Source organism: Orcinus orca, chromosome 12 (genome assembly GCF_937001465.1).
Source record: "Orcinus orca chromosome 12, mOrcOrc1.1, whole genome shotgun sequence".
Lineage (NCBI taxonomy): Eukaryota > Metazoa > Chordata > Mammalia > Artiodactyla > Delphinidae > Orcinus > Orcinus orca.
Window position 1 is genome coordinate 18,297,015 of NC_064570.1, and position 26,201 is coordinate 18,323,215.

The 26,201-nt window shown below is 35.9% G+C and overlaps 1 protein-coding gene and 1 long non-coding RNA gene across 6 annotated transcripts in view; one reads left to right on the forward strand and one right to left on the reverse strand.

Annotated features, from left to right (window-relative positions):
- Positions 1 to 26,201, forward strand: part of LOC117196520 (uncharacterized) — a 194,841-nt gene that overhangs the window by 99,296 nt on the left and 69,344 nt on the right. The window contains exon 4 of the long non-coding RNA XR_007470555.1: positions 8,131 to 8,284. This is a non-coding gene — a long non-coding RNA (uncharacterized LOC117196520). The remainder of the gene's footprint in view (positions 1 to 8,130; positions 8,285 to 26,201) is intronic.
- The window catches only part of ADGB (androglobin), a 134,475-nt gene that overhangs the window by 33,022 nt on the left and 75,252 nt on the right, over positions 1 to 26,201 (reverse strand). For 4 of the 5 annotated variants that reach the window (XM_033405334.2, XM_033405350.2, XM_033405343.2 and 1 more), the window contains 7 exons: positions 22,013 to 22,148; positions 21,257 to 21,394; positions 19,422 to 19,515; positions 14,775 to 14,909; positions 14,073 to 14,226; positions 8,071 to 8,258; positions 1,492 to 1,676 (listed from right to left, as the gene is read on the reverse strand). In XM_033405334.2, coding sequence (XP_033261225.1) covers positions 1,492 to 1,676; positions 8,071 to 8,258; positions 14,073 to 14,226; positions 14,775 to 14,909; positions 19,422 to 19,515; positions 21,257 to 21,394; positions 22,013 to 22,148 — 1,030 coding nt within the window. Of the gene's footprint in view, positions 1 to 1,491; positions 1,677 to 8,070; positions 8,259 to 14,072; positions 14,227 to 14,774; positions 14,910 to 19,421; positions 19,516 to 21,256; positions 21,395 to 22,012; positions 22,149 to 22,274; positions 22,309 to 26,201 lie in introns of all 5 variants that reach the window. The other variant, XM_033405325.2, reaches the window with a different exon arrangement.

Here is a 26,201-nt window from a genome sequence, read left to right on the forward strand (position 1 = left end):
AAACAAGACCAAAAGACAACCCTCAGAATGGGAGAAAATATTTGCAAATGAAGCAACTGACAAAGGATTAATTTCCAAAATTTACAAGCAGCTCATGCAGCTCAATAACAAAAAAACAAACAACCCAATCCAAAAATGGGCAGAAGACCTAAATAGACATTTCTTCAAAGAAGATATACAGACTGCCAACAAACACATGAAAGAATGCTCAACATCATTAATCATTAGAGAAATGCAAATCAAAACTACAATGAGATATCATCTCACAATAGTCAGAATAGCCATCATCAAAAAATCTAGAAACAATAAATGCTGGAGAGGGTGTCGAGAAAAGGGAACACTCTTGCACTGCTGGTGGGAATGTGAATTGGTACAGCCACTATGGAGAACAGTATGGAGGTTCCTTAAAAAACTACAAATAGAACTACCATATGACCCAGCAATCCCACTACTGGGCATATACCCTGAGAAAACCATAATTCAAAAAGAGTCATGTACCAAAATGTTCATTGCAGCTCTATTTACAATAGCCCGGAGATGGAAACAACCTAAGTGCCCATCATCGGATGAATGGATAAAGAAGATGTGGCACATATATACAATGGAATATTACTCAGCCATAAAAATAAATGAAATTGAGCTATTTGTAATGAGGTGGATAGACCTAGAGTCTGTCATACAGAGTGAAGTAAGTCAGAAAGAGAAAGACAAATACCGTATGCTAACACATATATATGGAATTTAAGAAAAAAAAAATGTCATGAAGAACCTAGGGGTAAGACAGGACTAAGGACACAGACCTACTAGAGAATGGACTTGAGGATATGGGGGCGCGGGAAGGGTGAGCTGTGACAAAGCAAGAGAGAAGCCTGGACATATATACACTACCAAACGTAAGGTAGATAGCTAGTGGGAAGCAGCCGCATAGCACAGGGAGATCAGCTCGGTGCTTTGTGACAGCCTGGAGGGGTGGGATGGGGGGGTGGGAGGGAGGGAGACGCAAGAGGGAAGAGATATGGGAACATATGTATATGTATAACTGATTCACTTTGTTATAAAGCAGAAACGAACACACCATTGTAAAGCAATTATACCGCCATTAAAAAAAAAAAAGCTCCTGTGACTATTACATTGCAAGTAATAACTTCAAAGTTTCTGTTGATTTTAATAAGTAGAATATTTTCTAAAAATAATTAATTGGGAATAAAAGTAAAAAATGTTTTCAAAGTAATAAAAATCTATTTCTTATTCAGAAGTCTAAGAAGGTTCAGGTAATAATTTTTAAAGCACAGTTATAACAAATCTATTGATCTTCAGAGACTAATTTGGCACACAAAAGCAATAGTTTTTAAAAAATATTTCCCATTATATCAAATTTTAGCAATTAAATGTTTACTTGCTATTTTATCTTAAAACATTTAGAAAATCAGTTACATAAACATAAATATCTGTTTATGAATCTAAATAACCAATTCTAAAAGCCACACTTACACTGGGAGCTCAAGGCTTTCTCATTCCCCAAGAGGTTAATTGCTGGAATGATAACTTGGCCCTTCCCAGTGGAGCTCACGATAACTTCTTCATTTTCTAGGACCTGTAGCTTGATGAATGCATCTGGTTTGGATGTGCGTACCTGTATTGTAACAGGATGTGGTAATGCAACTTTAACTGAATACCTATAAAGAAAAACATTCACTTTTATAAACAAGTATGCTGGTCTTTCCTTCAAATAGCTAAAAGAAACTGTATCATTTGCTGATATGATAATCTACAAGTAAAACCACTTTATAAAGTCAGTTAAAATCCTGGAAATATTAGTGCTATTATAGACTTTGGCAAAAGATCCCAGTATGCTGTGGTAAAATGAAGTTAAATATCGGATGTTTATTATCATCATATCCCAAACAGGAAATGTAACGTTTTATTTAGATATAATAAGCACTCACTTATAAAACTTGATAGACTGCAAACTACTGCCACATCAAACCTTTCCATTACGCCCTCCTCTCTAGTGGGACAAAAAGCACAACCAGCAGTAGCTTTCAAAACCTCACTGTTAACAGCGTTTGTTAAATACTGTTAACAGTATTTTCTTTCACAAAAATACAGAGAAGTCAGAAGTAGTACCTGTCGCTTGTGCTCTCACCCTTTAACCAAGCCGGTTGGGAACCTCTTACAAAAAAGACTGGAAATGTGCAGTCTAATTCCTTCCCAACTCCTCCCTTAATGCAGTCTAAGAGGTTTCTTGTTTTGTTGAGGTTCTTTCCTACTTTAGGTGAATCTTTGCAAATGTTCAGGACCCTATAAAAACTTTCAATTTCTCTAGAAACTTGCTTTTCTATCTTCTCTCTTCCTTATCTTAAATTTCCCCACTTTATTTCTCCTTGATATTGGCTTTTGTACCTGTGCAGTTCTCACCCACTGAAAGACAGATCAAAACAAAACAAAAAACAAACCAAAAAAAAAAATCTTCCATCAACCCTGTTGACCAGTCTCGGCTCTATTTTATTCCCCAGCTAACAATCTAAGGAGAGTTGTCAACTTCCACTGTCCTTGGCTCATCACCTCCCACTCGCTCACAGCGCTCCACTCTGCCCCCAACCAAGGTGCTAAACTTGCTCTTGCCATGGTGTCAAGCACCTTGTCACCACCCTATAGAAACCTCAGTTCTCATCTTCCTGAACTGTTAGGAGAATCTGACAAAGTCGAATCAACCCTCATTTTCTCTTTCTTCAAAAACTTTTCTCCATGAGCATAATAACTTTTGTACCTCCTATTTCAGAGGTGCTACTTTTAGACTTCTCTCACACTGACATTCACTGATACATATCAGAGAATCTTAATATTCTGTCCTGGATCTGACTCTCTTTGTACAAACTTTCCTGGGCACTTCATGGGCAGAAACAGCATAATGAGTTCCAAATCTGTGTCTCCAGCCCGACTCCCCTATGCAGTATCCCTTGGACATTTCACTGGCCTACCATGTTTAACACCTAAAAATGACTTAGGACTTCCTTGGTGGCACAGTGGTTAAGAATCCGCCTGCCAATGCAGGGGACACGGGTTCGATCCCTGGTCCGGGAAGATCCCACATGCCACAGAGCAGCTAAGCCCGTGCACCACAACTACTGAGCCTGCGCTCTAGCGCCCGTGAGCCACAACTACTGAAGCCTGCGCACTCTAGGGTCCTCTTGCTGCAACTACTGAGCTTATGTGCTGCAACTACTGAAGCCTGTGTGCCTAGAGCCTGTGCTCTGCAACAAGAGAAGCCACCTCAATGAGAAGCCCGCACACTGGAACGAAGAGTAGCCCCCGCTCACCGCAAATAGAGAAAGCCCGCACGCAGCAAGGAAGGCTCAGTGCAGCCAAAAAAATTTTTAAAAAAGAAAAAGAAAAAAAGAATTTATTGTCTTTCTGTTGCCCAACCAGCCAATGGGGTTCTCTTCCTGTAACCTCTAAGTAAATGACACTTACTGTCCAACAGTTCCCCAAGTCAAACCCCAATCAACCAACGCTCTCAATTTTACTTCCTTGGTACCTTAAAATCCTTTCTCGTTCCTCTAGATTCATTGTCACTGCCTGTTATGGGTTAAATTGTGTCCCCCTCAAAAACATGCTGGAGTCCTAACCCCCAGCCCCTCACAATGTCACCATTCTTAGAGAGATTATCTCCCAGAGATAATCAAGTTAAAATGAGGTCCTTATGAAAAGGGGAAGTTTGGAGACAGAGAGACACAGGGAGAATGGTGCGTGAAGAGGAACAGAAAGACCAGGGTGATAAATCTATGAGTCAAAGAATGCCAATGACTAGAACCCCCTAGAAGCTAGCAGAAAGCATGGAGTATCTTCTCCCTCTCAGCCCTCAGTAGGAATCAGTCCAGCTGGCACTTTGATCTCAGACTTGTGGCAGTCAGGATTTCTGTTGTGTAAGCTACCTACGTTGCCAGTTTGTGGGCCTTTGTTATGGCAGCCTTGGTAAACAAATACACTGACTTATTTCACTTGCCATGATCACACAGCTGGGTTATTCTGCAACTTCTACGTGGCTGGTTTCCCTGTCTCCAGTTATGTTTCCCTTCATCCATACAACACACTGCAGTCTTCCGAGTGAGCTTTTTTCCTTTTTTTTTCATGTTTTGTACCTTTTATGATTACATATAATTTCATAACAATAAGGTTCTAACATTTTTTCTGTTCTTAGAAATTATATTTAGAGTACTTTTTCAATTCATAGTTGCAGACATAATGTTTTAACACAGTCTATTAATGCCATTTTGCTTAAAATCCTCCAAAGCATCTCAGTGCCTCTATGGTAAAATCTGAATCTTCTTGCCTTGAGGCCCTTCAGGAAAGGGCCCTGCCAACCTCTGGATCTTACTTCTTGCTATAGCACCCTAGAACCCCATTTTGCAAACAAAACAAAGATCATACTGAAAAGGTCATATTCTCTCTAATTTCTGAATTTTTACATGTGCTAGTCAAGCAGTTCTCTCCTCACCTTCCTCTCAACTCATCCTGACAGATTTAGGACCAGCTGCTATGACTAACTTAGGTATTGGGTTCAATATCACTGAGTCTAATACTGGCCCTGCTGTGTGATACAATGGTTTCCTATCATAGTAGTTAAAATACTTTATCACAATTGTTATTTTTAGTTACTGGCACATTTCCATCCTTCTCTCCTTTTTTTTTTTTTGCTTTCTTCTAATAGGCAGTATGCAAATATATTACAAGAAGCAGATAGATTAAAAAGAGAATTCTTCAACCCTTTTATTGCCCTCAGTTTATGTGCTTTTGTTTAGTATTTTCTCTAAAATTTTACCTCTATATAAAATATATAAACAACTATAAACATAAGAAAATATACTTGGAACACCATACACAAAGATAAACTCAAAATGGATTAAAGACCTAAATGTAAGGCCAGACACTATCAAACTCTTAGAGGAAAACATAGGCAGAACACTCTATGACATAAATCACAGCAAGATCCTTTTTGACCCACCTCCTAGAGAAATGGAAATAAAAACAAAAATAAACAAATGGGACCTAATGAAACTTCAAAGCTTTTGCACAGCAAAGGAAACCATAAACAAGACCAAAAGACAACCCTCAGAATGGGAGAAAATATTTGCAAATGAAGCAACTGACAAAGGATTAATTTCCAAAATTTACAAGCAGCTCATGCAGCTCAATATCAAAAAAAAAAAACAACAAACAACCCAATCCAAAACTGGGCAGAAGACCTCAACAGACACTTCTCCAAAGAAGATATATAGATTGCCAACAAACACATGAAAGAATGCTCAACATCATTAATCATTAGAGAAATGCAAAGCAAAACTACAATGAGATATCATCTCACACCGCTCAGAATGGCCATCATCAAAAAATCTAGAAACAATAAATGCTGGAGAGGGTGTGGAGAAAAGGGAACCCCCTTGCACTGTTGGTGGGAATGTAAATTGATAAAGCCACTATGGAGAACAGTATGGAGGTTCCTTAAAAAACTACAAATAGAACTACCATATGACCCAACAATCCCACTACTGGGCATATACCATGAGAAAACCATAATTCAAAAAGAGTCATGTACCAAAATGTTCATTGCAGCTCTATTTACAATAGCCAGACATGGAAGCAACCTAAGTGTCCATCAACAGATGAGTGGATAAAGAAGATGTGGCACATATATACAATGGAATATTACTCAGCCATAAAAAGAAATGAAATTGAGTTATTTGTAGTGCAGTAGATGGACGTAGAGTCTGTCATACAGAGTGAAGTAAGTCAGAAAGAAAAAAACAAATACCGTATACTAACACATACATATGGAATCTAAGAAAAAAAAAATGTCATGAAGAACCTAGGGGCAAGACGGGAATAAAGACACAGACCTACTAGAGAATGGACTTGAGGATATGGGGAGGGGGAAGGGTAAGCTGTGACAAAGTGAGAGAATGGCATGGACATATATACACTACCAAATGTAAAATAGCTAGTGGGAAGCAGCCGCATAGCACAGGGAGGTCAGCTCAGTGCTTTGTGACCACCTAGAGGGGTGGCATAAGGAGGGTGGGAGGGAGGGAGACGCAAGAGGGAAGAGATATGGGAACATATATATATAACTGATTCACTTTGTTATAAAGCAGAAACTAACACACCATTGTAAAACAATTATACTCCAATAAAGATATTAGGAAAAAAAAAGAAAATATACTTGGGATATACTGTATATATTGTTCTGTAATTTAGTTTTGTTGTTGATTATCTTTCTTTGCAAAAAATGTGAGCATGTTTGTTAAAGGGAAAAAGGTTTTAAGGAGCAAATAAATATTAATTATAGAGAAAAATCAGCCAGAATACAATGAATTATTATTTGTGCCTATACTGTCAAAAAGACTTGGGTTTTACTTTTGAAAACCAATTTACCAATATGTATGGTTTCTTTAAAATATTTAATCTCCTTAAAACAATAAATCTTTAGACAATAATCAGAAATTTTCTTTAATATTTACAATAAAATATGCCCATCATATCTCTATTAATACTATAGAAAAAGTAGAAAAGGAAATTTGTAACAACAGGGAATAACTAATAACCAAAAAACTTGTATATTCATATGAATAATTATTAGATAATCATGAAAAAGAGTTCACAAAATGTCTTAATGGTATTGGGAAATGTTAACACTATAATGTTAAGTAAAAAGTCAGATTATAAAACTTTAATTATGTTATGATTTTAATAATGTTAAACTGTGAATAGAAAAAACATTCTAAGAAAATACAGTAGAATACTAACAATGATAGTTTCTAGGTTATGTGTGATTTTTATTTCCTTAATAACATATTTGCCAAACTTTCTGCATAGAAAAAATATATGAAAAGAGAAGACAAGTATTCTAACAACTCATTTAATGAACATTTAACAATATTTAATGAAGGCCAACTATGTGTCAGGCATATATCAATACGTCCTGTATTGATAAGACATGGTTCCTGCCTCCAATAAATGTTAATTCTCATGGAGGTGGATGTGAAATTAACCAGATAAAATTTGATATGTCACATTCTTAGAAAGAACCAAAGACTATAGAAACACGACCAGGACTAACTAGTTATATTTGGAGGTTTGGGTATAAAAGATTTGACTCTTGAAACTGATCCTTAAAAGTGATAAATTTTGCTAGGTGGAAAAATGGAGACAGAATATAACAAGATAAGAGGAAAGGCATGGGCAAGATAAAATCACAGCACAAATATGTCAGGAGTTGGTCCATAGCTCCATCAAGAGAGTGCACAGTGTGTTGGGAGGCTGGGCAGGAGTGTTTGTGGTTTGGATTTTACTTTACAGCCAATGGAAATTTGTCCAAAATTTTAAAGACGGGAAATCACATATTTAAATGTGTTTGTTAGAAAGATAACTACTCTGGTAGTAAAGGATGGATATGTAAATGAATAAGGTGAGAGAGACAGAGAAATAGTTAAAAATGAAGAGTGAATATAATGGAGACATGGACACAGCATTTTTATAGACAAAATATAATGAGGCCCTGAAGTAGTGGAGGACATTGAGAATAAAGAGGAGGGCATAGAGATGAGAGGTATGAGGGAATGAGAATCAGAAGGGCTGATTAATGAAAGAGAGTGGAGTCCATGATGAGGCTATTTATGGAGAATATATAAATATGTATGAAAAGAAGGATGAGTTGGCAGATAAGGAGAAACCTACACAAGAGAAGAGTTAGAGATGGAACAGAACGAGGAGAGAGTAAAAAGAGGGAAGAGTGTTAGGATGTTCAATGAAAGTCAAATACGATGAGGACTAAGAAACCATTATGTGCAACATAGGCTTGATCTTATATAACATTTATATAATCACATTACTCTCTGTGTTGTTTCCAAAAGAGTATAAAAGTGAAGTTCAAAATTCACCCAGGATTTTACAGAAAATTTATTGATTTTGGTAATATTAATATTTAAAATAAAATATTTAAATTTAAAGTCAATTTTTAATACAAAAATTATTAATATTTTCAAAGGAATGCATTTCCTTTCTGTCACATACCTGAATACAATTTTCTTATCATTGGGTATGTAGTAATCTCTGATTTCCTTTATGGTAAAGGTATTACATGGAGGATCTCGAGACAGACATGGGAGTGGATGATAAGAACCAATGAGGCGCATTTTCCATCGTGAGGATGTTACATACACATCACCAGTATATGCTTCAGCCACGAATGTATATCCTTTCTACAGGAAAAAAGAATTACACAGAAGTAAGTGACATTGTCACTAGTCTCTCAAAGGTACAACAGATGATTTCACAGTATTAAAAGTCTTTATTATCTTAATATACATAAAGATCCTAAAATCTATTGATAATCAACAAATCACTAGCATGTTTTGAAATCCCTCTCAAAAATTGCTATCTTACATGTTTTTGGAGAAAATGGAAAACTCTAACACTTTTGTTCGTATGGTTCCCTAGCTATAAAAAAAAAAGCGCTTAACTGTGGTAGATGATTACTGCATTTCCTGCTAATTCTCCTAATGCTTCCTAAGGCAGATTTTTATCATTATATCATCCTGGATTAGCCCAATAGCTTCCTACTTGATTTCCCTGTCTTCTCAGTATCATCTTTCTAAATATGAGATGAAAAAGGCAGAAGAGTTTATGGAAATGTAGTGCCCTTAGGATGACCATTAGAGGTAAAGCTATCAAATTAGCAGCAGATCTGGTTCCATGGAACCCAGATGTGAGCCTGGAGATGAGCTCTTTAGGTTGGAGAAAAGAAGCGGTTAAGGAACCTGGGAAAGTGCTAACAGACAAAAGTTCAAAGTAATTTTGAGTTTATAATTCCATACATTTCTAACAAGACAGAAGAATATAGATTTGTATTCCAGTTGCTCTCTCATGCAGAGGAAGCTCTCCAATGTGTCTGGATTTTTAGGAACAAAAAATAGAAATACACAAGACAGAGTGAATTCATAACATTGCAAAAAACACCTAGGAATGTTAACCAAAATTCCAAAACCTGTAATAAGATCAGAATTGCAACACCCATAAGGACCTTTGACATTACGTTTGGGGCAAGAAGAAAAGGAAGATAAATCATGTATGCTAAAGTGTTTTTATCAGGAAAGTGCAGATTTATTGCTGTTTTTGTTATTATTTGGGCTTGTGGTAGTAATCTATTAAAGAAGCAAAATAAAGTTACATGACTCTGATTTTGTGTTTGTCTAGACTCAGAGAACAGTTTTGAGAGGAATAAAAGTTTATAAAATGGTAGGATAGATATTGGTAAGTGAAAGTCTAAAGCTAAACCAGTGATAGGATTTTGAGAGGACCTGGTGACTCTAAACCGACCTCAAGACCCTGTAATAGAAGAGTAACATAATCGAGTACTGAGTACTGAGAAACCTCATAGATAAGTATTTCAAATCACAGGTTATGGTCTTTGAAAAATTATGAAAAAATATATGTCAAACAATTCTAAAGGATTAACTGTGTAACCAGGTGTTTTTATTTTTTTTTAACCTTAGACACTAGTTCTGTGGACATATGTTAGAAAAAGTTGACCTAAAATAGGCTACATATGTGTCAAATGCCTGGCAAGTGCCAAAATGCGAATGCAATCATGGGCTACAAAACAATGGAGTAATGATCCTCCTTCAGATGGGCTGGAATTCCCTTTAGAGGCTGCATTTAGTTCTGGGAACTACATTTTAGAGAAGACTTAGATAATTTGCAGAAATGTTCAAAGATCAAGAATTGTGACGAAAGGAAAACCATACTACAAGAAGGATGACTGAAGCTATTCTTGTATTCATACAGCTCTATATTCTCCTCCTCATTCTATTTTATTCTAAAAAGACCCACAGTGAGAGGTTAGAAGAAGGAGGTATTTGACAGAGGGAATGGCTATGCTTGTTGCAATCCTAAATTTACAGTTTAGAAATAATAGTTAAATGGAGATAGAGTGTTTTTCTGCATACTGACTCAAAGTGTGTCATTTAAAGCTACCCCCCAAATTCAAGTTTAGTCTAGAAAGGGAAGTCTTCACTGGGGTTACTAAACAAAACCCAAACCAAACCCAAAATTTATATGCTAGATATAAACAAGAATCAGATTCTTGTTTATATGCTAGATATAAACAAGAATCAGATTCTTATGTGGTTCAACTAAATATCCTTAAAGATCGCTACAAAAATTAAGTATCAGTGGCTAATATATTAATATTAGTATACTTATCTAGTGAAGTAAAGAGCTCATCTCTAGAATTTAATGACATCTATGATCTTGATAGAGTCTCCCTTTGAATGATATCATCTTTTTCATATGGATCTTTGGGACTTTTGATTTCCAATCACAGATGAAATAAATTTTTATATTCAAAAGGAAATCTAGGCCAAACTTGACAAACAGACATTATAAAAATAACCCATCAATTGTTCCTGGTGTGAAGACAAGTTTGTTAACAAAGAACTAGTTATCTCTTATAGTGTTTGGTTTAACCCAAGATATTCTGCTGGAGAGAGGCAAGGTTTATCAATAAATTTCCCAAGCTATAATTTTTAATAAATTGCTATTTACTAGGACATAAGGGAGAATAAATATAGTGCAAAAGGGAGTTGTATGGAGGGTCAAATTATATTAGGGTCAAATAAATTCAGTTTTTGAGTACCTGTTTGATGTACAGAAATTGTCTTTTATTGGCAAATTCTTCTATTTTTAATTGAAATATAAATACTCTTTCAAAGCAATGAGAAAAATAACATATTGGTGCACAGGCTTTGAGTTTTTAAAAATTACATTTAAGTATATAACTCCAAATATACATAACTGCACACAAAAATATTGTCTATCAGATTTTCTAATAAAATGTAAATGTGAAGTAAATGTGCAAAATTTAATACAAACTAAAAATGATTCAAGTCCAGTTTACAATTTGATAATATCTTCAAATTTAGTAAAACCAGACTGCATTATTGAGAAAATTTGTATCATGAAAAATAGGAAAAAATGATAAGCTTTTAATAAAAGATGAGTTTTTAAATTATAATGAAATAGTATAAAAACTCATTAGTAAAATATAAAGTTTTAACAGTAGTGATACACAGCCACACACCTCTATGTATAGATATAAATGGATTAAATGATTTCATGAAAAATTTAATTGCCCTGATTTTTAAAAAGTTTCCTAAAATCCTAAAATCTCTAAAATAGTTTAACAGTGAACAAGTAGAATTTGAAATTAAAAACAAATTACATTAGCATCCACAAAACTGAAATACTTAGATATAAATCTAACAAAATATGTACAAAATGTGTATGAAAAAAATTATAAAACTCTGATGAACAAAGTCAAAGGAGAACTAAAAAATGAAGAGATATTCTATGTTCATGGATAGGAAGAATCAACACTGTGAATATTTCAGTTATTTCCAACTTGATCTATAAATTTAATGCAATCTCAATCAAAATCTCAGCATGCTATTTTATGGATACCAACAAACTGGTTGTAAGGTTTATATGGAGAAGACCAAGAATAACCAACACAATACTGAAAGAGAAAAACAAAGTTGGAGAACTGAAACTAATCGACTTTAAGACTCGCTATAAAGCTGCCATCATTAAGACAGTGTCATTTTGACAAAGTAACAGACATACAGATCAATGGAATAGAATAGACCCAGAAATAGACCCACATAAATATAGTGAACGGATCTTTGACAAAAGAGCAAAGGCAATACAATGGGTCAAAAACAGTCTTTTCAACAAATGGTGCTGGAAAAACTGGACACCCAAAGCAAAAAAGAGAATCTAGATACAGACCCTCACCCTTCACAAAAATTAACTCCAAACGGATTACAGACCAAAATGTAAAATACAAAACTATAAAACTCTTAGAGGGTAACATAAGAGAAAGCCTAGGAATCTCTTGGGTATGGCAATGACTTTCCAGATCCAACAAAAAAGGCATGGTCCACGAAACTGGATCCATGAATTTTAATGAAGCTGGACTTTATTAAAATTAAAAACTTTTGCTCTGTCAAAGAACATGTCAAGAAAATGAGAAGACAAGCCATAGACTGGGAAAAAATATTTGCAAAAGACACATATGATAAAGGACTGTTTCCAAAATGTACGAAAACTTTTAAAACTCAATAATAAGAAAACTAACAACCTGATTTAAAAATGGGCCAAATATTTTAACAGACACCTCATCAAAGAAGAAATATAGATGGCAAATAAGCATACGAAAAGATGCTCCACATCATATGACATCAGAGAAACTAAAACAACAATGAAATAACACTACACAGGTATTAAAATGGCCAAAATCCAGAACACTGACAACACCAGATGCTGAGGAGGGTATGGAGCAATGGGAGCTCTCATATATTGCGGCAGGAATGAAAAACGTTACAGACATTTTGGAGGCCAGTTTGGTGGTTTCTTACAAAACTAAACAGTTTGGCGGTTTCTCACTATATGATCCAGAAATTATGCTTCTTGTTATTTACCCAAAGGAGTTAAAAACTTATGTCCATACAAAAACATGCACACTTTGTTCATGATTGCCAAAACTTGGAAGCAGCCAAGGTGTTCTACAGTAGGTGAATGGATAAATAAACGGTGGTATATCCAGACATGAAATATTATTCAGCGTTAAAAATAAATGAGCTATTAGCCATTAAAAGACATGAAGAAAGCTTAAATGCAAGTTTTAAAGTGAAGGAAGCCAATCTGAAAAGTTTTCTTATGTACTATATGATTCCAACTTTATGACATTTTGGAAAAGACAAAAAAAAAAAAAACTATGGAGATAGTAAGAGGATCAGTGGTTGGCAGGGCTTGGGGTGGGTGGATAAATAAGTGGAACACAGAGGATTATTAGGGCAGTAAAAATACTCTGCATGATCTCATAATAATGGATGCATGTCATTTTACATTTGTCTAAACCCATAGAAGGTACAACACAGGTACAAACAGCGAACCATAATGTAAACTATGGACTTTGTGTGATGATGATGTGTCAATGTAAAATGAGCAACTGTAACAAATGCACCACTCTGGTAGGGGATGTTGATAATGAGGAAGGCTGTGCATGTGGGGGAGAAGAGAGTATAAGGGCTATCTCTGTACTTTCCTCTCAATTTTGCTGACTCTAAAAAATAAAGTCTTATTTTAAAAAATTCTTAAAATAACTCAAAAGAATTATCGGGTTCTTTTAAGGAGTGATATTCTATATCTTTTATTCCTATAAACCAGTATTCATCAGGTAGATATGTCTAAATTTATACAAAATAATGCATAGAACCATAGAAGTCAGTCACAACCACAGCTCGAAGAGAAAAATAAAGAGGTTCAAATCCATACAGCTAGAGAATGGAACATCAGAGCTACAGGAGATCTGATTTACAGTGCAGGTATACACTAGCTTTTATCGTGCTTCCCTCTTAGAAGGAATGACTGGAAACACAAAAATGAGGTTCAGGTAAATAGAGAAGTAACATGATTTGCGTGGACATCAACCATCAGGGTCTGTATTCAGCAGGAGTAATGTGCCAAGAGTGTCTATTCTTGAAGGAATCTGGGTAGCCCTGGAAAAGACTGGGGCTGCTGGGATGGTGAGTGGCTGTGTAATCACAATCTTCTGACATGTTTAGGAATAGAATAAAAAACCCACTGGGAAACTGAGAAAACCTGCTGCTTTGGTTTGGTTTAGGGATAGGAATAAATGTGCTCTTTACCTCCATTTTCATTTTAAGGGTTTGTATGATTTTATGATTTTAATAATGAGAATTTCTAACTTTTCCTTTTGTCATATTTTCTTTGGATAAAAGATAAGAAGGAGGGCTAAAAGGTGAATGTTCTAGCACTCGCATTAATTACCTTTTGCTGTCAAATACATGGGACTTCCATGGAGAAAGACCAGGACCCTATTCCTCTGTTATGTAGATTGAAAACACATCTGTTCTACCTTCTGTTGGAACCTCTCAGGGTGCTGACTTCTCACTGCTATTCTATCATATGAGGAGAATAAATTTTACACCTACCTTATTCTTAGTATAAAGATAAGGCACCACTTTTTGGAATACCTTTGGCACTTGTTCCATTGTGTCATTATTAACAACGTGGAGCATACAGACTGGAAGTGTAGTATATACTTTGGGAACCAAAGTCATATCTTGAGGAACCAAAAATGTTTCTCTGTAATTACAAAAGCATGAACTTTCCCTTGACATGAATCATAAAGAAAGTTTGAAATTAGGTTTGATGCTAAGAAATAAAAACATAAGTTTAAAGTTGCAAATAACTTAAAAGCATGCATACTGTTTTCCTTTAAAATTCTTATTGATACACTATTTTGTCATGCAAATGCAAACCTTTTAAGAAATCCCATTTATAAGTAGTTTGTGACTCTTACCTAATAGGCTGTTGCTTCGAAATGAGTAAATTTATTTATATACGGAAAGTGTCTCAATTTATTTTATTATGTTTACCATACTCATAAAAAGATCTAACAATTAACAGTTCATAGTCTTCATATTTTGTTTAAAGAAACATGAATAAAAATTTCTGTAATATCATTTATGCGTAGCAGATACGGAAGAAATTTTAACTAACTTCTGAAAGCAACTTAAACGTTCATATTAATACTTTTACTACTATCATAAAGATTCATAAAGAAAGCTCTGTATATATGAATATTTCACGCCACTTAAGAGTGATATTACTTGCCAATATGATAGCCTCACCTGAATACTATAAACCAAGTATTTGGTGGCTGGTCTGCGTAAGTCACAGTGTAGTCAGCAAAAGCAGTCTTAGTTTCTTCATCTTGATAGCATGGATAAGATTCCATAGACTTGCACTTACTTTTAAACATTAGTCTAAAAATGTAAAAATAATTTAAGTACCAATGGCAAAACAACTTTTAAAATAAATTCTATTTACAAAAAAGAAATAGGCAAAAAAACAGCATAAAATATCGTAGTACATTGTTGGCTAGATTGAGTCCTTCATCAAATGGGGGCTCGTGGTGCACGGCACCAAAGCAGGAGAGCCCATTCCAGATTAACCATGATGTCTATCAAAGGTGCCCAAAGTTATTTGAAGTTCTTAGTCAAGAGAGAACCTAACTCATGATCTAAGGAGTAACTGAAATTTATAGATGGGAAATCAGCACGAAAGTTCAACCTATAAGGGTGATGAAACTAGAAGCAGGCAAACTAGCAATAAAACTGGGTGGAAGCCACTGAAGGTCTGAGGTTGACTGGAGACTCAATACTAGAATGGAGTTTAAAGTGAGGAATGGATTTGGAAAAAAAGACTAAAAAAACCCCTGAAAATAGAGGCCACAAACAAGGGGAGAGTGCCAGCGTTTTCCTTCTACATGATTTCTGGTGCAACTGAGGTTTCTCCATGTTTGACCCCTGGAAGCCTGTGGCATATTCCAGAACACGATGGAAGTGATGAGAGAGATCCTCCAGGTCCTGTACCTCCCACTCTGCCAGGAACCGGACCCAGCCTCAGTAGCACCAGGAATCTCAGGTTTTTTATACAATGTCTTGGGTATTAGCTGGGACAGAAGCTATAATGGCCATAGGAACGGTTCTCTGTTAGAGGTCTAGACAGAGCTAGAGGTGCTCTTGGCTTCCAGAAGGTGGATGGCTCAACTGTACTGTCACGGGGAAGCAGAGCCATAGAGATCCTCACAGAGGATAGGATTCACATGCTCCATTTGATCACTGGTCTTTGGTGGTGGGAGGAAAATGACAGGTTTATATTCGGAAGGATTTTTAAAAGCTTTTCAAAATAATGACAAGAACAAAGACCAGGGCAATTATATATTCTGATTCTTCTGGGGCAGTCCTGGTTTAGGCTCATATCCCTGGCATAATTATTAATAGTGCTCCCTCGTTCCCTGTCAAAGTGTCCCAGTTTGGTTGATAAATAACCTGATCACCCTCACTAGGAAGTATGAGGTGATGGTCAGTCAATGCAGAGTACCCCTGTCAATCATATGGGGGCTGGCTGAGTCTAAATGCAGGAGCTGGCTGAGCCGGTACAGGAACTGAGCAGGCCACATAGGGAACTGAGTGCAATCGTGGGTCCCACCACGATTCTAAGAGAAGGGTGCAATTTAAAGGCTTTCCAGACTGTCACTGTTTCCATCACACATTCTACTATTTTTCATATACCTCAGGAAATTCTAATGAGTATAGGACCATCAAAATCCTGATGTACCATGTGGAATATCTTAAATGACCCATAGAGAGATATCCCTGACATAATCAAAAGACTTAGTTTTAACTTTGCATCCTAGGACAGAGAGCAAGTTATATTGGAAAACTGAGCCTTGCCCAAAGTCAACTGTTGAAGTTGTGCCCCTACAGGTCTGAGAATGCAAGGCTAGGCTCAAGGACCTCAAAGTTACTCATGTACTACTACTAATAATAGCAATATTTATAATAGCTAATGTTGTGTAATGGCTCAATCTGTAGCATTGTGCTAAATAATTTTCCAGGATTACCTAATTTTATCTTTTCAGCTTTATAAAGGAATGAAGTAGATATTATTATCCTTATATTACAGATGAAAAAAAACTTAATTTTATGTTCAGAGAGGATAAGAAACTTACCCCAGGTCACACATCTGATAATTAGTAGAAGTGGGGTTAGCATTAGGTCTTATACTAAAAGATGTGCTTTTGACCGTGTAATTAATGCCTTCTAGGATGAGGAGGTAGCTTTGGATGCTCCTGACATTTAAGTTTAAAAATGGGTGAGACTTGTGAGTTTCATCCGTTCAATAGATTGGGGTGTGCAACTCAAACTATTGAACGAGCATGGCCAATATCTGCATTGGATATTCGCTGAGTTTCTTTCTGGGAAGTGCTCTTGGCTATGGTAGAAGGAACACATGGAGAGGAACGCCAGCTCCCTGAAGGAGTTATGCCTGTGTTTCAAATACACCTCCATAGTGAACTGACCTGAGTCCCTAATAGGGCAACACATGATTTTAGCACTCCATTTGCATGAAAATTAGGTGTAATTTCTGGGCCAGAAATCTTCCTAACAATGTTGAAGCAGTTTGGAGAAGGAGGTTCTTCGTGCTCTCTGTGTCTGTCCAAACAATTGGGGTCTTAGGCAGAAGAGTACCCGTTTTAGAAAACAGGCTTCTGGAGCAAAAGTTTAATCAAGCTGAATTATCAGGTGGTAGCAGTATCCACAGGTCAGGACTTGGGTGAGGTGAGTGAGGTACTCACTCTCAGGGTTGGGAAAATACAAATTTGGATTTTTTCCAAATTAAAAATTTTGACATTTGGCTCATCATGAAATTTTTTTCATTAACTTTAGGTTTATATGTTTACATGCATAATTTTCTGTTTGTCTCTTGCTTATAGATATAAGTCCAATCGTTACTTCATTTTGACCTTGTATCCAGAAACTTTTCTTTAATTTTCTCATTAATTCTAATAAATTCATGTAGGTTTTCTGGCATTTTCTACATATATAACCATGTTGCCTGTAAACAGTAGTTTTATTTCTTCCCTTCAAACTCTAGTGACTTTTATTTTGCTTTATTGCCTTTTTGCCCTTCACAAAATTCCAGGACTATCTTGAATAGAAGTGTTTGGTCAGGTGTCTTTGTCTCATTCTCAAACTCAAGAAAAAGCTTTCAAAATTTCACCACTAATCATGTTTTTAGTAATTGCTTAAAAATAGTAGATAACATAACATATTAAGGAAAGTCTTCTCTAATCCTAGTTTGCTAAAAAATTTTAAATTTTTGAATTTTTGTTAAATTTTTTCAAATGTTTTTTTCTGAACCTAGCCAGAGAACCGAGTGATTTGTGCCTTTTCCCTGTTAATGTGCCAAATTGATGAATTTCCTAATGTTAAACCACTATTACACGTCTTAGATTGGGAGAGCCACTTGGTTATAAGGTATTATTCTTTTAATATAATTCTGAGTTTGATTTGCTAATATTTTATTACATTTTTTCATCTAATTTCACGAGGGCATTTGGTTTGCAATTTCACTTTTTTTTTACTGTCCTTGTTGAGTTTTTTAAATCAAGGTTATGAGTTGGTAAATGTCTCCTCTTTTTTTCTGTTCTCTGGAATGTATAAGATTAATCTTATTTCTTAAATTCACTTGTGGATCCATTAGCATATTGCTAGCGAATGTATTATGTATCCTTGCCCTACCAGTGTTTCATCTAGATTATTACTTTTACCATTTCTGCAATAATGCTAGAACCTTAGAACTCTTTAAAGCTTATTACCCAACTTCTGCATTTTGCATTGCTAAGGTTAAGAATTTACTCGTACATATGGCTCTTAGTGTGATTGTCCTTTGAAAATAGTGTGTCTTATTTCTCTGGTTACTTTGAAGGTTTTTCTTTTGGCCTTTGGTTTTCAGCAATTTGACTACGATGAGTCTGCTTCTCTTCGTGTCCTTCCTGCATGGAGTGTGCATGCAGAGTCTCTTGAAAATATGGGTTGATGTATTTTATCAGTTTTGGAAATTTATCAGCTATTATCTTTTTACATTCTGGGACTATAATGATACAAATATTAGACTTTCTAAGCATGTTCCCCATGTCCCTTAGCTCTTTCCTTATTTTCCACTATTTTTCTATTGACCTATCTCCCATTTCACTAATCTCTTCCTCTATTCTTCCTGATCTGCTGTTAACTAATTAAAAAGTTTTAAATTTCAGTTGTTAAAAATCTTATTTATGTAATTTCCATTTAACTGTGTTTTATTAATCTAGACTTTTAATTTATTTTCTCTTTCTTTAACCTTTATTTTCTTGGGCATTTCCATAATACTTACCTTTAGAGATTTGGACTGCTAGCTCCTACATCACCAAGTGGTCTGCTTCTTTTATATATATATATATATGATTTTCTCTCAGTTTTTTCAGATTATCCTGCTTTGAACATGGTTTGTGGTTAAAATGCAGTTTTCCTAAGGCTCAATCTACTTCACACTTGTCCCTGTTTCTAGAATGTTGTCCTCCAGGGATTTCAGCTGACAACTTTCATTGTTTACTGGAATCCTCTCCCCTAGCAGGTACTAAACTCTAACTTTTATCTCTTTAGCACCAAAAGACTTCAAAAAAACTCTGTTTTGCTTCTCAGAGGTTTTATGCTTAGGGTATTAGATAAGTGCAATGAAGACAAACAAAAAGTAGGAAGTGTGGAAGTTCAGAAGCAATGGTATGTTTCTAGCTGCGATGATTAGGAAAAACTCAACAAATATAGTAGCATTTGAACTGGAACTTATAGTAAGATCATTACACTGCTTTACCTTAAGAAAGGTACATCATTAGGTCACTGTAAGAAACAATAAGAAAGGTTACAATAAGAAACATCATTACACTGCTTTACCTTAAGAGAGAAATCGCATACTGTTCTATATTTTGTTCCAGTACAGCCCAAACTTTCTGAAGAGTATCTGCAACACTGGTATTTTCCTTTGTGCCTAAAAATAACAATAAAAAATAGCAATATCAAGGCTGTAAGGTGCCTGAAAAATCATTTTGTTCTAAGCCCTCCATTTACAGGTGAGGGAGTTGAAACTCACCAGTAAGGTAATATCCAAAGTCTGAAGCTTTACTAGCAGTAAACCATGTTTAAAACATAAAGCTATGAACCTCTAGTCAAGAGCTCTGCTCACAATTATATACTGTTTCCCTTCATCTTTAGTTTAAAAATTATAAAATGCTCTTTGATCTAATTGAAGATACTCATCAAAGCATTTACAATGAGAGATCATTTATCACACCAAAAAAAACCTTATGAAAGCTCTTGTGTCAGAAAAAATAATCCATCCAATTTTTCTAAAAAACAATGGCTAATAGGATCTCACTGAAGCTTAATCTAAAGCATAATCCACGAATGGCTTAAGAGGTGATTTGGCAAGAAAAATGCAAATCCATAATAAGTGCCTCGAATTTAACATGTCAGAAACTGACTTTTTTTCTAATTATCCTAATGTCTTCACAGTACTTACTCATATCTGAAATCAGTATCTTAATATATTTACTTTCTGCTATATGCCTGTGACCACTACAACACAAGATTCATCAGAGCAGAAACCTTGTCAGTTTTACTGATTTCTTTCTATAAGGCCAGAATCTAGAACAGTTCTGTGCACACAAAAACTATTCAATAAATGTGTTGAGTGAAAGAATGCAAATGCTATTGAAATATTATTAAGCTGCTCATTTTTGTCTTTATAAAGAGAAAACAATCATTGTATGAATATAACTTTTACAGCATATATGGACAACATGTGTATGTTACCACATATTTAATTGGATGAATTTATAATTAGTTTTTTTCTGATAGAAAAAAATATAAAAATCAAGCGACAGCAATATTTTTCTACCACAAAACTATGCAATATAGCTTGTTTCTTTTTACACTTGTGTATCTATAGTTTTTACTGCTTAGATGAACATTTTGATATTTCTCATTAAATGTTTCAGAGATATGTTTACAACAAAATGTCTCAAAATACTCAAAGAATTCTATTGGAGGCAAGGCCTTTTCTCTAAAAGCGTTAACAAAAATTGCAGAATGAAAATAATTGAATATAATTTTTTTGCCTCTGCATGTATTATTTTGAGCTGTTAAAATAGACCTCACGAAAGTTTACTTCATATGCATAAATATATTTGATTTAATAAATATAATAATATACTTCAAAAGCATTTTATGCCTTCTAAATGTATGTCACCACAGGCATATGTGGAAGCTTCTTCATTAAATTCATTCATTCATTCACTCATTCATTCATTCGATTCTTTGAAAAATGGTCTAGAAATGTAAAAACTGTCTATGACTTAGCTGAAATTGACTGCTAAAGCATTCTGCTAGGCAAAGGGGATGGATGGAGAAAAAGGCCAGTTTCCTGTTTTTTAAAGAACGCATGCTGGATTGGGAAAATACAGCTGATCATTCATTCATTCATTCATTCTTTCAGCCAGTATTTGTTGTGTGCTCAGTCTGTGCCAGGCATTGCACTATATTCCAGGAACAAAAAAGCATGAGTGTACTGACATGCATCCTGAACTCAAGGAAATTCAGTATTGATAGAATTAAAAAGAATTAGCTGAGCCGTAAAGTAGAATGACTCTAAAATGCTTTTTGTGAGCACGTAAACAAATATTCATCCTTATTTATGCAAGTTCATTTTATAAATGATTGAAAGAGTATACCTGGTGTTCTAGCTTTCATAAGTAATCTGACGTACGTCCCTCTCCACATGGCTTGAATTTTAATTGCTGCTGCTACTTCCTCAGGAGAATACTCTTTGTCACTTATTGGCACATTACATTTAACATCTAAGCATTCCGCTGGAAAGAGAAAAACAAACTTTGGACTGAAAGTTATATCTAATCTCTACCCCAATTTTCACTGCCTTTAACTATTAAAGCCCTCTAATGTATAAAGTGCCACAACGATAGATTTGTTGTTATATTTAACATTGCCTTCTGCAGGTGGTTCTTTTTTAGAATATAAACATTCTGGAGAAGGGAAACACTAAATATTGACCCTTTAGTGAACTAGTGTTGATTCCTATGTGAAAGTAGCATGAAGGTTCTTTAAAATTGAAAGAAAATGTTAAAATGGTGGGAATAGAACATCGGAAGAGGAGGAAATGAGGGTTACTTAGATCAGAGAATCTTCCCTGAATTACTCCAGTGCTACTGTATATATAGTGATTGTCATGCTCTTTAAGGTCAGGAACAAATAAAACTGGGAAATTCTGGGCTGCCCTGGATGTATGTGGGACAGGGGACACACGTCAGATCTTTGGAACCTTTTGAGCTTCTCAGGGCATAGCCTGAACTCTACAACTGTTAATATAGATCCATTCTACCTACTCCACAAAAATTTTGAGTATACTTTTCTCAAATTATTTAGCCCATATAAGGCTAGGAATTCCATAAATATCTAAAATTAATCAGTACCTAAAGAAGCCTCTTCCAAAGAAGAATCAAGTAAGTCCAAGTCCAAAACCATAGCACGGAATGCAAATTTGAGGTTGGGAAGAGGTTTTGCTATTTGAGCTTTTTTCATTAAATGCCATAAAGAAATATGAAAAACCTGAAAAAGATAAAATGCACTAGTATATTTTTTAAATCAAGAAAATACCCTTACCTGGCCAGAGAGGCTCAAAAAAACTTGAGATACTCTAAAAATAAAAACTATGTATTTCTCAGATATACACACCATCTAGCAGAAGACTCTTTGCAGACTCCCTCATCTGGTAAAAGATGAAAATTATTTATCATTTGACTAATTTTAACTTAATAAGCTTTAATCACCACAACAATGTTTATAATGTACATTCAATTAAAATATAACATTAAATGGATTGAGGAGATATAGTGTAAGATAAAAAATAAGGTTCTTATGCCTAAGCAAGTTAAATACCAGATTTCTTTTATCCCAAGATGCCACCCATTATAAGACACACTATTAGTTCCTGTGCTTCAAGAAAGAAAATATGCCACTCAAAGTTTTTAATCACTTTCGTGTCACTTACGAGTATTTACTTCCTATTGAAAAAACTCTTTTAAATTTATTTAGGCAAAACTTTTTCATCATGTATCACACTTAAACGTACATGAAAAAATAAACTACATAAATTGGTTCCGTATTCTGAAAACTTATTCATACTCAAACTCCTACTCTTGTAAATCACTTTTTGTAAACACTAAACGTGTGTTTTGTTTGTTTGTTTGTTTTTTTAAACGTGTGTTTTTCTATGCAGTTTTGTCCTTCGTGTTGTCAAAGGCTTTGAAAATGCACCGTTGCCTAAAGAGTGTTCTCCTTTTCTTCCTGGGGTTTTTCTCAAGCCACCAACCCTCATTCAGGAAGTGCTGATGCTGAGTTGTTCTTCATCTCACCAAAGAGGACCACTGGAAGGTTTTTAGACCGCATCCAGAACACATACCCCTTCTTCCAAGTTTTTTTTTCATGGCTTTTATCCTGAAATGCTGATGGATTCCATATATCCAGTCATACCACTGGGAATAACAACCAGCCACTGCACATTTCTGCTTGCTTACTTGTAGCTATTTACATGTTCAAAGGGAGTAAAGTGCTTGGTGAATTAGGTAGGGCTCCTGGGGCACTATTTGTGGTGACTTTCAGCCAGTCATACCTCTCCCTCTCTCTCTTTTCCTGAGCCATGGGGGAGTCATTCTGGTGTGAGGAGAACCCCTTTCCCTTCACATTTCTTCGAGAGGCTCTACCATGCCATTTAATTCTCTTCCCCTAAGGATTAGGCTTTTGTCAAACATATTTCTTTTGAAATGGAGACGATATGAATTCTTATGAACAAGTCCATGTCCATGTGTGTGCAGAGAATTCTGGAGGTCACCTGGCCAGCAATGATTGTAAGGAACCACCAATGATAAGACACTCTGATTTCATTCTGATATTAAAGGGGAAAAGCAATGTTCGTCTTAGAATTGGTGAAATACAGTGCTCTGCAAAGGCATATGACTATTGCATTTCCTGCTTAGTCTACATTTTCTGACAACTCCTCACCTCTCTTCATATGTATAGAAACAGGGACCTAGTCCCACAGTCTGTATCTGTACCTGCCCCATCAGCTAGCAATGGTGGACAAGCCTGCGAGCAAGCATCTAACCCAAGCTGAGCAAATCTTTGTCACTTCGGCCAATATTTTTTTTTTTTAATTTTTATTGGAGTATAGTTGATTTACAATGTTGTGTTAGTTTCAGGTGTACAGCAAAGTGAATCAGTTATACATATACATATGGCCACTCTGTTTTAGATTCTTTTCCCATATAAGTCATTACAGAGTATTGAGTTCCCTGTGCTTTGGCCAGTAATTTGACACCAGGATCAAGATATTCTAAACTGGCCTTGTATGAGAAAACAATATAAAATTCAGGAGCCGTGTTTTCCATGATGTGAACTTAAGAGGAGAGAAAACATGTTTATAAAGAGAAAAAATGGAGAAGACAAGTTCTGAGGGCCTTCTTTTCCCTCTTCAAAGTTCCTCACTGAGTCATTCCTGTTCTTATGTGTCCAGAAGATGTCCCTGTATTGTTATAACAAATCAGCACATCCAGCTCCTCGTTGTGGCTTAAATAAGCTAGATGTGTCCTCGTGACATGCCTAATAAAATGCCCTAAATAGTTCAACACCTAAGGTAAAATTTTTTTGAAAAAATCATGATAATGTTAATCCTCATACTCTCTGTTACAAATTAGTGTTCAGAGTCTTTGGTGATACTGACATTTGGTAGTGCTTGAGTCTGGTCTACACGTGAATATGGGTGACAACAGTGAACTCAGAACCGTGGGCAGTAAGTGGCCAGTACTCTTAATCCTTCATTAAGACACATGCATGCTAGAGAGTGGGGAATAACTCTTACAGAGATTCATGGACTTACCACATCGGTGGAGATTTTAGGAGTCCAGAAGGCTAGGCATGCTGGGACATCCTCTCTAAGGTAAAGGCTAAGACATAACTAAGAAAGAGGCCAGTGCTTGCTGGTCCTCTCTGCATTTGGGCAGTAGAATATTCTGCTTTGGGGAGTATTATTTCAGTGCATTCATTGAGTGACTCTGAAGACCATCAGCTTTGAGTGGGATCCAATGCAAGAGCGGCATCTGCAGGAAACTTGAGCATCCCAAGAAAGAAAGATCACCTGGTCCAATTCTGCTGTAAACATGCCACTGAAACACCTCCCAGCAAATGCACAAATGTTATTTACTACTGAGAGAGTCCTTATGTATGGGATCTTTATAGTATGGTGCACCTCATCTGTCTAGAATTGTTTACAGTAGACAAATTTGGAATCGATTTATGGAGCATGGCTCTCTGAAAAATGTCATGTAACTGTGTAATATACAAGTATAAAATGGAGATGTTTCATTACCAAAATAGCTCCCTTTTGTGTAAGTGATACATGCACAAAGACCCCTTACATATTAGATCTGGGCTAGCACCAAAAGGCCTATACAAAAGTAATCTTCATAGCAGAGATGGTGACGACGAATGGGCCCAACAGTATGGGCTCTCTTTCACCCAGGCTTAGCTGTCTCAACTGTCGGTCGCAAAAACTGACTCATTATTTAATATGGTATCATCCTCCGGGGTGTACAGTCAGTTACTTCATGACAAGTTGATATCAGTGGACTTCTGTCAAGGAGGGGTGGGCGGTGATTCATCCTTACTAGAATTGAGACTTACCTCAAATATGAGTTTGTTTTCCCTGTATTTGGGGCCTCTGCCAGCATTGTTATCTTAGGGCTTACAGAGACATGGGTCCAGCCTAACATTCCCCTCGGACCAAGGATCAAGTAATACAGTGAACATTTAATCACTGGGGAATGTTTGAGACTCACTGGTCCTAACATATACCATAGAAAGGATTGATAAAATTCCTGGCAGATTGGAAAGGCATATAAAAGGCTCAGCTAAGAAGCCAGTCTGGTGATGACATCCTGCAAAACTGAGGCAGTATCCTCCAGAATACAGAATATTTGTATAAAACCAAAGATCAATACACAGTACTATGACTGTAATAGCTATAATATACTGGCCTGAGGTTCAAACATTAGAAGTAGGAGTGGCCTCTCTCACCATCATTTCCAGTGATCCACTTTCAATAGTTAGTGTTCTCTGTCCCCACAACAGGGAGTTTCTGTACTGGAGGACCTAATTCCTGGGGGTGGATAGCAGGAAATATTTTCACCAGGGAACACAGTATGATTTACAATAAACCTAAACTCTGATATATTCCTAGTTGCTTTGAGATCCTCATCCTGGTGGACAAGCAGGAAAAAAGAAACTAATATAATGGAGTGGTGGGAGAATTCATCCTCATTGTCATGAGGGGCTAGGTTTCTGCTACATAATGGGGACAAGAAGAATTATGTCTGGATTTGCTGGGACACTTCTTGGTGCTTCCACAGTGAATGCTTAATTACAACAATCTCAGCCTGATGAGAATAAGGCAATCAAGGTCTGTACCCATCAAGATTGAAGGTCTGGGGCACCAACCAGGCAAGCAACTAGAGCGGCTGGAAGAAAGGGAAATCTAGAATAGGTGGTAGAGGAGAGATGTTGACTACCCATTCTGGCCTTAGGGCCAACTGTAGCAGTGGATACTAC